The following is a 12,500-nucleotide window of genomic DNA, read 5'->3' on the forward strand; positions in this document are numbered from 1 at the left end:
CCACCACCACCATCATCACCACCACCACTATCATCACCACCACCACCACTATCATCACCACCACCACCACCACTATCATCACCACCACCACCACCACTATCATCACCACCACCACCACCACCACTATCATCACCACCACCACCACTATCACCACCACCACCACCACTATCATCACCACCACCACCACCACTATCATCACCACCACCACCACCACTATCATCACCACCACCACCATCATCATCACCACCACCACCATCATCACCACCACCACCACCACCACTATCATCACCACCACCACCACTATCATCACCACCACCACCACCACTATCATCACCACCACCACCACCACCACTATCATCACCACCACTATCATCACCACCACTATCATCACCACCACCACCACCACCACTATCATCACCACCACCACCACCACTATCATTACCATCACCACCACTATCATCACCACCACCACCACCACTATCATCACCACCACCACCATCATCATCATCATCACCAAAACCACCATCATCATCATCATCAGTACCATCATCACCGACACCACCAGTACCATCATCACCAAAGTGCAGCTGGGTATCGCTGTAACACCAAAAACAACTTCTAAGTCCATGAAGCTCATAACAGCAGAAGGCTCAAACTGATACCACAAAACAGGAACAATGTGTCCACCACATCTTCAGCTAACCAAAGCAGCCCGAACAACAGATAGCACAGCACCATCCTCCACCATGGCAGGGACTGTATGGCTACACTTGGAGAAAGCTTTGTTATTGTTATACCTCCAACGACCACTAGGGAGCCACTGAAGGGTTCGCCTGACCACATGCACAGCTCCCCAGCAGACAGTTCCCTGTACTCTGATACTTCTTGCGGGCCATGTGACTAATTGGGGGGGTACTGCCCTTGATATTCCAAACACAGTGCCAGGGTATCGAGGCCGGGGGGTGGGGTGGGGGGGGGGACTTATCGCCCTAAGGCCAGAGCTGTCACAACCCGTATTTGGCCTAACGTCGCCAGACATGAAATCTGCATCATGGTCAAATTGATGTTTTACTATGTGACACATTTATGAATATTACATCACAGGACGATAGATGCTGTCAATCACACGCCATGGTAAGCCTTCCTTCGCCGGTGAGGTATAAGCGCAGCAACACGAGGGGGCGAGGGAGACGAGAGAGAGAGTGAGGCTGTGTGAGTGACAGTGGTGAAAAGACAGAGAAATGAAAAAGAAGAATGAGAGAAGTAAATAAACAAAGAGAGAAATAAAGAAGGAAGGATGGAAAGATAGCAAGGCAGAAAGAGTGTGAAAGAGGAACAGGAAAACTTGGGAGCGACAGTGACGAAAAGAAGGGAATAAATGAAAGAAATAAAGAACTGAAAAATGTAAGAACAAAAGACAACGAGAATGATGGAGAGTGAAGGCGAGAGAGGAAGTGAATGAAGTGCCACAGACGGGAAAGGAAATAATTCAAAGAAAGAAAAATGAAAGTTAGGGAAAAAACTTGACAGAAACAGAGGCTGACAGAGAGAGAAAGAGCAAGAGAGAGAGAGTGAAAGAAAGAAAACCACAACAGAGAGACAGAGAGAGATTGAGAGCGAGAGGGACAGAGAAAGAGGGCTGTTCAAGGGAGGAGTGTGTAGTAGTGTTAAATGATTAATAGGCAACACAGCGTCCGAAACAAGCACTTAGGGCTAAAGCAGACAAAAGAGAGTATGCTTTTCGCCTTTTATCGCGCTTCATGTAAAGGACCCTGACACATGGTGGTCATGTTGCATGGCTCGCGGCTTAGCGCCATGTTTAATGCATAACACGCTCTGCTACGGCAGGCTAGTAAACACTCATTTGTGGCAGTGACTAGTCACACATGAAATCCATTTTGCAAACTGGAGTGTAGAGAGAGAGAGAGCGAGAGGGGGAGAGAAGGAGAGAGAGAAAGGGAGGAGGGGAGTTGACAAAGCTTTTAGAGAGTGATGTGGTCGAATCCACAACCTGCTTGTGAAAAGTAGCGGTCTGGAAGCACAAAGCAATCACTAACAATAAAAAGCGACCTCTCTGTGTGTCTCTCTCTCACACTCTCTCTCTCCCTCTGTCTCTTCAGGTGGCTAGCTGTTTGTCTGTTACTCACTAGCTCATTGTTTGGGTTATTTTTTTTTTTGCAAATTTAAAGATTTCCTTGGTGGGTCTGCGTCTGTAAATCCCATGGGAGGGAATGGAACCACGTGTATAATTGTATGTGATGTATAATAAATAACATCTATAATTGGAAAAAAAAAGAATATAGTCATAAACGTTTTGAAACACTGATTCCTTTATTGTTTTATATATTTATTATATATTTCATTTCATTTCATTTTATTGTCTTTAAAACCACTGCCTTCATATTAGGTATGTAGATATACCACATAGCTGTACACTGTAACTGTACATGCTGTCATCATCCAGAGTGATTCTCTTATCGCGGCAGTACGACAGACATCACGGCAACACAAGGGAAATATCATCAAGACGTATTAAATCATCATCACCCAGATCAATTAGGACGGAGCTGTACTTCCAGAGAGAGGGGCGACCACAGAGTCAGCCCTTACCCCTGGCTCCCCTCCCCAGCCCCCAGCCCCCAGGCCCCAGCTGACCTGTATCTCTGGTAGTCGTCCTCATCCTTATCGGGGCTGACCAGCTGATTGGGACAGGCCTCGTTGCCCAGCAGGCTGAGGTAGCGGAGGGCCGGGGTCGCGGCCCCCAACTGCTCCAGCAGCGCCTCGATATCAGTCAGGTGTCAGGGGGCGGATGTCAAGGAAGCACACACACACACACACACACACACACACACACACACACACACACACACACACACACACAGATATACATGAGCCCCCCCCCCCCCCTTCCCCCAGCACCTCCACCCCCTGCTACTCCACCAACTCTGTTAATTACATTAGCATGCACTACCACCACCACTTCACCCTCCTCCACCCAGGACCCCACACACTTGCCCCCGTTCCCTGGCCTTCCCACGCACGCACGCACGCACGCACGCACGCACGCACGCACGCACGCACGCACACACGTACACACACACACACACACACACACACACACACACACACACACACACACACACACACACACACACACACACACACACACACACACACACACACGCAGACAGACAGACAGACAGACACACACACACACACACACACACACAAGCAGACACACACACACACACTGTCTTCAAAGATGTCCCTCACTGGCTTTGTGAGCTTTGGGTAATACTGGTGGGGAGGGCGGGGGGGAGATTAGGGGAGGGTGGGGAATTTAAGGTGTAAGGTTTGGCATATAGCAGTGACACAATTTGGTTGTTGCGCACCTCTTTTCTGCCCGCTCACACTCTTTTCATTACCTCCTCTCTTTTTCTCTCTCTTTATCTCTCTCCCCCCCCTCTCTCTTTCCCTCTGACTACCTCCATAGCTCGCTCTCGCTCTCTCTCTCTCTCTACCTCCTTCTCCCTCTCCCTCTCTCTCCTCTCACTGCCTCCATCGCTCGCTCACTTGCTCTCTCTGTCTCTCTCTCTGTCTCCCTCTCTCCTCTCACTACCTTCATGGCTTGCTCTCTCTCTCTCTCTCACCTCCCTCCCTCTCCCTAGCACTCTGGCTATCCCACTACCCCCCTAACTCTATCCCTCTCCAGTTCCCCTTTCATTTCCTAGGTGGCCGGGTGCGGAGCAATGACAACATGATGGATGCCCTGTGGTCCAAGCAGTCCGTGCTTCCCAGCGCCGGGGAAAAAAGTTAGCCCTTTTTTTTTTGGTGTGTGTGTGCGCGCGGAAAAAAACAAACATCCCCTAAGCAGGCACATTCATCACTAATACATTCAGTTGGTTCGGAAAATTGAGCCCCAAAGTGTCAAAATAGGAGCGCGCTAATGCAGTACTCCAGCTTTAAAATGGCACGGCGGCACGACAGGATGTACATAATTGGCCTATTAGCATGCAGCGACCACTTCACTAGCACACTCACTGGCACACAGTCCCATATGCACACTTCAAGAAGCCCTAGTTTTAATGTTGACTGGGAAAGCGCAACGTGGGTGTGTGCTGTGTACTGTATGAATATGTGCCCGTGGATGTGGGTGTGTGATCGTGAGTGTGTGTGTGTGTGTGTGTGTGTGTGTGTGCAGATATATGATGGTGTTTGTGTGTTATGGTGTGTGTGTGTGTGTGTGCGTGTCTTTGAGGGTGTCTGGAATGTACGATCATGTTTGTGTCTGAGTGTGTCTGCATACGTGCATAATACGTCTATAATGTCGTGTTTAGATGTGGGGTGTGTGTGTGTGTGTGTGTGTGTGTGTATTTGCATGTGTGTGTTTGTGTGTGTACGTGTTGGTGTATTGGGATAATGTATGTGTGTGTGTGTGTGTGTGTGTGTGTGTGTATGTGTGTGTGTGTACGTGTGTGTGTGAAAGGGAGAGAAAAACTTTTGCCCGAGGATCTATCCGACTAGGGGGAAAACAGGACACATTTCTAACCTGTTTTGAAAGTAAAAGAGGAAGTTTGTACATTTTCCAAATTATCGTAAACAGCTGTGTGGTGTGTGCGTGATTATGTAGAGTTTGGATTTAACACGTTAGCTTTTGGTGTGTGTGTTTGTGTGTGTCTGTGGCTGGGGGATACTGGATACTTAGAAAATACAATCTGTGATTCACAAAACAAATATGACCCTTTTCTATTCAAATTCAGTACATATGTCCAGTTTATAAATTGTACTATTTAATGACAAGTGTAACAAACATGATCGAATCATGATTTTGTATTGCACAAACATCTTGGATTGAGACCGTAAGCATTATTTTGAATTCAGCTGTTCTTTCTTGTCGTGTGTGTTTCTTATTCTCTCTTTGTTTTCTCTCACGCTCCAATTTGACGACCACCCTCCACTAGAGGTCACTGTGGTTCAAAAACCCTTTCTCTTTTGGGCAACATGCAATATAAGTAATAACTTCTAATCTACTTACATTCACTGTAAATAGATACAAAATAGCATTCAATTCAAAATAATAACGTATACAATATAAATACACAACATATGATTCAACATGTACTAAAACAAGAGGAGAGGACACTTTTTGCAGCTTCCGGAAGTGTGTGTGTTTCAGTTGAGACGTTTGTTTTGTTTTGAAAAGACCCAAAAAAGGATATCTGGTTCTTATTGAGCGTCAAGGTGTGAAGGCTGGGTAACCAGGGCAACTGCAGGTCATTCCCCAGCATATTGTTGTCAGCGACCAGCTCTTCTAGTCCGGCAAACATGTTGAGCCCAGCCAATGACCTGCCATGACACAGAAAGACGGAAAAAGAGGAAGAGGAATAAAAAACAGAATAAATGATATGGCCCTAAATCTGGCAAGCTATTATTGGGCAGAAATAAATATTTCAGCCTGCCTCCCTTTCATTCAACCAGGGAGAGTGTGTGTGTGTGTGTGTGTGTGTGTTTGTACGAGCATGTGTGTGTGTGAGTGTGTGTGTGTGTGTGTGTGTGTGTGTGTGTGTGTGTGTGTGTGTGTGTATGTGTGTAAGTATGTGTATGTATATGTGTGTGTATATGTGTACGGTGTGTGTGTGTGTGTGTGTGTGTGTGTGTGTGTGTGTGTGTGTGTGTGTGTGTGTAGCTCTCGGTGTGTGTGTGTGTGTGTCTGGAGCTGTCAGGGGAGAGAATGACGAGAATTAGTAGAGCCGAGCTCCCCTGGCATCAAGACGCATCCTTCAGAGGCTGGCAGGAAGAGGGATGGGGGTCACTTGTGAGTAGCCCGGATTCAAAACAAAAGGCTTCAGAAATGCGGCGGGCAGGATGAATTTGTCAATGTCTTGTGCCTTCAGGCGCCCGGTTTCGCCTGACCCTAACCCTCCATTCCCAAGACAAATCACTCTGTCACAGTTCACCTTCACTCCCCGGACACAAATTTAACTTGTCATCCATCATTTTTTTGCGAAACGCCTTCCACAGCGCAGGAGGGGCGGGAACACGCCCGCAATCACAGATAGAACGTCGCCGCGGCGACGGAGCAGACTCTCCGCCACTGTTTGTTGACGGGAGGTTAGTCGAGAGATTTCTTTTGACGCAGAACTATTTTGGTTCAGGGGGGAAAAAAAGAGGAAAAACAACAATAGGGAGACATTTGCTTCGTCTGCTTCGAGGGGGTACACAAATCCACAGAGAAGTTTGTACACACAACAAGCACGTGCACACACGTGCACAATACACACAGATACACACACACACGCACACAACAAGCATAAAAATGATTGAGAGCGGTGCTGGGAGTAATGTGGAGGTCTTACAAAGTTCAAATTGTGGAAGGTGAACAATAGGAGGTGTGTGTGTGTGGTGTGTGTGTGTGTGTGGTGTGTGGTGTGTGTCTGTGTGTGTGTGTGTCTGCGTGTGTGTGTGTCTGCGTGTGTGTGTGTGTGTGTGTGCTATCACATAGTGGCACACACTGTCAACATGAAATGTTTAAGTGTCTTGAGTGACTTCATTGACATTTAAATCTGCCAGGACCTGAATGTGCCTGAATCACTTCCCGACAACATCTTTCTTCCCTCGATTTAAACTCCAAGCCTCGTTTTACTTGAATCCAAGTAAAATACTAGCGCTAGTGTGGTGGACTCTTTTTTTGTCCACGATTAGCCAGCCAGCAAGGACTAATAAATCCCCCCCAGCCCCCCGCCCCCCCACCCAACATGTGTGTGTAATTTACGAAGCACATAGACAACCTTGACACAATGTTGCTGTGGATTCGGCTAAACAATGTCATATTTTTCTGCGGAATGACATCCTCGGGGTATACAGAACGGTTTAAACAACCTGGGCTCGGAGTGTGAACTTATACCGCAGGCCAAGTCTGGCTAGTGTCACTGTCACGCACACACACACACACGCACACGAACCGAACACACACACTCAATCACTCACACACAAACACACACACCGAGAGGGAGGCCATGTAAATATAACAGCCTTATCATGACAATCTGGAAATGAATGTCAAACAGCAACAAGCGACCTCAGTTTGAAGGATGCTGTGTGTGTGTGTGTGTGTGTGTGTGTGTGTGTGTGTGTGTGTGTGTGTGTGTGTGTGTGTGTGTGTCAACAACACACCCACACAAGGATAATAAAGTAAAAGCAGATAGAGGAAAGCGAAGGGAGATTACATTGACCAAAGTCAGTGCTAGAGCCAGTAATATATTGGATTTATATATATAGACCAATTTATATGAACATTTTTGTGTTTTGTGTGTGGGACACACAGAAAAAACAACAACAACAACAGCATGGATGACGTTGTAAATAGAGCTGACTTACTATTGCCACCTGTGCCTGCGGCATGTCCGTGTACATTTGAGTGTGCACGTGCGTGTGTGTGCATGTGAGTGAACGTGCACGCATGCATGTGTGTGTGTGGATGGGTAGAGGTTTATATGTGTGTGTGTGTGTGTCTGTGAGTGTTTGTGTGTGTGTGTCTGAGAGTGTGTGTGTGTCTTTGAGTGTTTATGTGTGTGCGTTTGTGTGTGTGCATGTGTGCACATACATGTGTGCACGTGCACGTGTGCGCACATGTGTGTGTGTGCCTGTGTGTGTGTGTGTGTGTGTGAGCGTGTGGGGCTCCTCTGGGTTATGTTATTAGCTGGTCGGTTAAAGGGAGCAGTGTGTCTCAGAGGGGAGTCTTATTAATTGTTGTTTTCATGTCACCACTGCTGCGTGCGCCGGCTGATTTAATCAGTTAAATGCACAGCCAGGGGAGAGTCACCGAGGCCCATCCAGCATTAATTACCAGGCAGCGACTCCCAGCGCCCCCCAGCCGCCCTGGTAGTCTCTCTCTCTCTCTCTCCTCTCTCTCTCTCTCTCTCTCTCTCTCTCTCTCTCTCTCTCTCTCTCTCTCTCTCTCTCTCTCTCTCTCTCTCTCTCTCTCTCTCTCTCTCTCTCTCTCTCTCTCTCTCTCTCTCTCTCTCTCTCTCTCTCTCTCTCTCGTCTGCTCACCAGCACAACTCACTCCCTCACCAGACACAACAAGCACAGAGCTTAGTTCTATGTGGATTTAGGTGTTTTTGTTTCGTATTATGTTGTCTTTTTATAGTGGGAGGGCGTGCAGGGAGTTGATACATACAACTCCCCTCACCTCCACATGTTATGTTACAGCTATCACCTGTTTTTGTTATTGTCTTTTTTATTTCAACGCTAATGAGCATAATTGACCCGGGGCCCACAGGGGCTGTTCAGAAACACAGAGACAATGGGGACATAATGTCGAACACATTGGGAATACAATTATAATGGCATAATATAATATCCTACAGATTGTAAAATAATCAGTGCATTGTAAATGAATGAACATGTACCATGTATTTGATCTAAAAAGCCCAAATATGTATTAATTAGCATTAAAAGTAAATAATAATAATACACTTTGTGTAATATTCTACACGTGCGTGTACATTTCGTAATGAAAAAAAAGGGGCAATATGTATCTACAGTACATATATCGATATCTATAGATATCGATATATGTATAGGCTCACACACACTTATGAGAGAGAGAAAGAGAGAAAAAGATCAGGAACAAGAGCGAGCGAGAGAGAGAGAGCGAGAGATAGAGCGAGCGAGAGAGATATCTTTAACGAGGTGGGCCTTCAGCACTCGTCCTTGTTAAGATAATTATGATCAGCCTTATTGTCAGAGCTAATACCTCACCCGGCCCGTCTCGTGCTATGACGACCACTTAGCCCACGTTGGCTTCTCATCATACATCACAGCCTTGCGGGAGTGTGTGTGCGGCAGCGTGTGATAGTATCAGTGTGTGTGTGAGTGTGTGAGTGTGTGTGTGTGTGTACTCTAGAGTGCATGCATGGTTGCAACGCCTCGGCGAAACGTTTGATGCGTGTAAACTGACAGCAGAGTAGGGTGGGACCTGAACCCTGAGCACAGGAAGGCGGGGGTGTGTGCATGTGTGTGCACGTGTGTGTGTGTGTGTGTGTGTGTGCGTGTGTGTGAGAGTGTGTTTGATCAGGGGGGTGGGGCATTACAGAGGGATACCACAAGGACATTGACACTGAAGATGACACACTCACACACACACACACGTACACGGACACACACAAAGACACACTCACACACATACGTACACAAACACACACACACACACACACACGTGCCGCCCGAGACGAGGGGAGACATAGACAGATGGATCAATTGACTAATACTAATGCAGACACACTGATTGATAAAGTACTGCTGACAGTGGACGGAACAGAAGTCTCCACAGCTATTGGCTGACATGTCAGTCACGTCTGCCAATGGGGCGCCGGGTGTCACAGCGGACGTCCTCAGGCCGGCGATGAAGAATGGCCCCTGTCCAGGGTCTGTCTTTCCTTAAAACGTCCCCTCTTCAACTTCACTTCCTTCTCCTTCGGTAGATTGTCAAAACCAACCGATAGCTGCGTCTTTAAGACAAGCGGAAATCAGAAATTTGGAAAGGCTTCCAAACGAAAACTCACAAATGTTAAGCTCTAAATCACTTAAAGCTCATGGAATACACAGTAGCCCCAAAAGCCCCGCCAAATCCTGAGCACATTGGGCACCTCTACAGATGACGACTGAATCATCCCGAATAGAAACCTCAGATTGTGGTCCAGGGCTTCGGCAGGCCTTGCGTGTCCTCCGCATAAGCCCTGACGTGGGAGTGTGCTGCGGGCACGCTGCACTTTATTATTCCAATAGGAAGAAACAGGCCTGGGGAAAGTGACAGGCAGATTGACGCACCGTTCAGAGGGCAACATATAAATGTTTGATGAATTGACCAATACTGGGGTCGTGATGGCCATCCTATGTGCATAATGGACTATACAGAGAGCAGTTCAGATTGCCTGCCACGATAAGCCGCCGTAATGAATGGGAGAGGACAGTGGCACTGGAAGCCCTGTGTCTGGACTGGATTTAATAAACCTTCACAGAGTCTGTGTTAGAGCGAGAGAGAGAAGAGAGGAGAGAGAGAGAGTGTGTGTGTGTGTGTGTGTGTGTGTGTGTGTATCTGCGTTAGTATCTGTGTGTGTGTGTGTGTGTGTGTGTGTGTGTGTGTCCACGCATTTGTGTGTGCCAACATGAAGAGTAATAAACAGAGAAAAATAAATAAATCCCCTCATCTGTCCGATACGCACAAGATCTAAATATTTGCATTTGATCGTTCAATCCTCAAAGCGAATGGCCCTGACCTTGTCAGACCCTGTGAGGAGCAATAAGTCATTAAAAACAACTGATGTGTGTGTGGGAAAACACAACACGTTTACCCCAATTAGTCCAGTCAAAGTCTGTAGCGTTGGAGTAGGGGGGGTGGGGGGGGGTGGCGTATATTGGCAGTGCCATTTCATCACTCCTGCATTCACGCCAAAAAACACAAACATCAAAACAGCGTGGAGACACGTCAACAGACCAAACACACCAACAACCGCCGCGAACCACGACGGGATTAGTGCGTGGGGGAATAAGACAGCAGCTATATTTATAGCGAAATTAATACAGCCTCTACTCTCCTCCTCACCCCCTAACACACACACACACACACACACACACACACACACACACACACACACACACACACACACACACACACACACACACACACACACACACACACACACACACACAGCATCACCACCACCCCATACGGGGGTTCGGATCAGACCTGGCTCCGCCACACGTTCCCTCCAGCGGCGTCACGCGTCTGAACCGTTGTCATGGTGGCGGCGGCGGCCTAAACCAGGACTGTCATTATCAGCCTCAATCTGCCCACTGCCTTCCCAACCCTGCCCACCCACGCCCCGCCCACCACCTACCGGACGGACAGACTGATACAGCGAGGGGGGGGGGGGGGGGTCTGTCTGTCTCTGTCTGTCTGTCTGTCTCTCTCTCTCTCTCTCCATGGATGTCAGACGAGGCCTCAGGTGGCATTCATTTAAAGATCACACGTCCAGGAACCCCCCCCCCACACTCTTCTCCCTCCCTCCCCGCTCTCATCCTCCCCCATCCCTACACCCCCGCCGACCCCACAATCCCCCCCCAAGCATGTCAATTCACACACGTAGAGGGAGCGGGGAGAGAAAGGGGATTACACACTTCTCCGCCCAGGCACTTGCAAATGACTATTAATGGCGATGCAAATCATTAAGGGGTGCGTTCAGGGCCGCTGGCGAAAAACCCCTCTCTTGGTGTCAGAGTGTGTGTGTGCGGTGTGTGTGTGTGCATGTGTGGGTTCGCTCTCCTAATCTCTTCTTGGATTAGACGAATATGCCGATGATTGGCCGCGTTATGACAGATCTGAACTTTTGCATTCGGTTACATCATATGTGTGACGATTAAGTGGTGAAACACACACACACACACACACACACACACACACACACACAGTAAGGTCCTCAGATCGCGGAGTATCTCTCCAACACTTAGCTGGAGCAAGGCGTTCAGTGTGGGGCCCCCTGTGGACAGAGCAGCAGAGTTATGGACACACCTTTTACGTCTCCGCTGCTCTGCCTGCTGAGTGTGTGAGCTTAATGTTCTCTCTTATGTCATTAGGGCTAGCAGAGGGGCTCATGAGTCTGCCCAATCACCAACAGCACGCACACGCACACACACACACACACACACACACATATACCCAGACACACACACAGTCTCGGATGCACACTTGCAGATAGAGGTGCGGATACACACACATGCACACACACACAGACACACACACACACACAGACACAAAGACTCAGATACGCACATTCATATAGAGGTGCAGGTGCAGGTACACACACACACACACACACACACACATATACCCAGACACACACAGATCAAAGTATCCTCCTCTCTATTCAGTGTGGTCGGGCCTCGTGCCTCTGCTTCCACATCCCTGTCCTGACTGAGCCTTATCGCCTGCCGGTCCCAGGGCTGGGGCCCTGACAGACACTCCTGACAGCTCTGACCTTATAAGCTCGCCGTGACCCTGGGCTGGCCCGGGCTTAAGCCTAAGACCCAACAATGACCTGATTGAGAAGCCAGGAATGTTGAGCCCACAGAGGGAGAAGCTTCCTTGTCAGTCAAGGGCGGTCGCAGAGATCACTCAAAGTCGTATGTATACATCGATGTATATAGGTGTATATAAATGTGTATACATTTATATATAGAGAGAGATCTTTATTTTTATATAATCGAAAAAGGACTGCAAGTGACGACATGGCAAAGATACATTGGGGGCTTCCTTGTGAAGAATATATCTTCACTTCTCTCTGCATAGAGAACAGAGAAAGACAGAGAGAGAGAGAGAGAGAGAGAGAAAAAGAGAGAGAGAGAGAGAGATAGAGAGAGATGGAGAAAAAGAGAGGGGCAGAGAGAGAGAGAGATGGAGAGAAAGAGACAGAGAGAGACAGAAAAAGAGAGAGAGGGAG

The 12,500-nt window shown here is 48.0% G+C and overlaps 1 protein-coding gene across 1 annotated transcript in view; it reads right to left on the bottom strand.

Moving 5' to 3' along the window:
• lrmda (leucine rich melanocyte differentiation associated) overlaps positions 1-12,500 on the bottom strand; it is a gene marked incomplete at its 3' end in the record, with an annotated part of 130,332 nt that overhangs the window by 15,281 nt on the left and 102,551 nt on the right. The window contains exons 3-4 of the mRNA XM_084470180.1: positions 5,220-5,346; positions 2,656-2,795 (exon numbers count right to left, since the gene is read on the bottom strand). Of these exons, the coding sequence (XP_084326306.1) occupies positions 2,656-2,795; positions 5,220-5,346 (267 nt within the window). The remainder of the gene's footprint in view (positions 1-2,655; positions 2,796-5,219; positions 5,347-12,500) is intronic.

This window comes from Micromesistius poutassou (genome assembly GCF_964030765.1).
Source record: "Micromesistius poutassou genome assembly, chromosome: 7".
NCBI classification, from domain to species: Eukaryota; Metazoa; Chordata; class Actinopteri; order Gadiformes; family Gadidae; genus Micromesistius; species Micromesistius poutassou.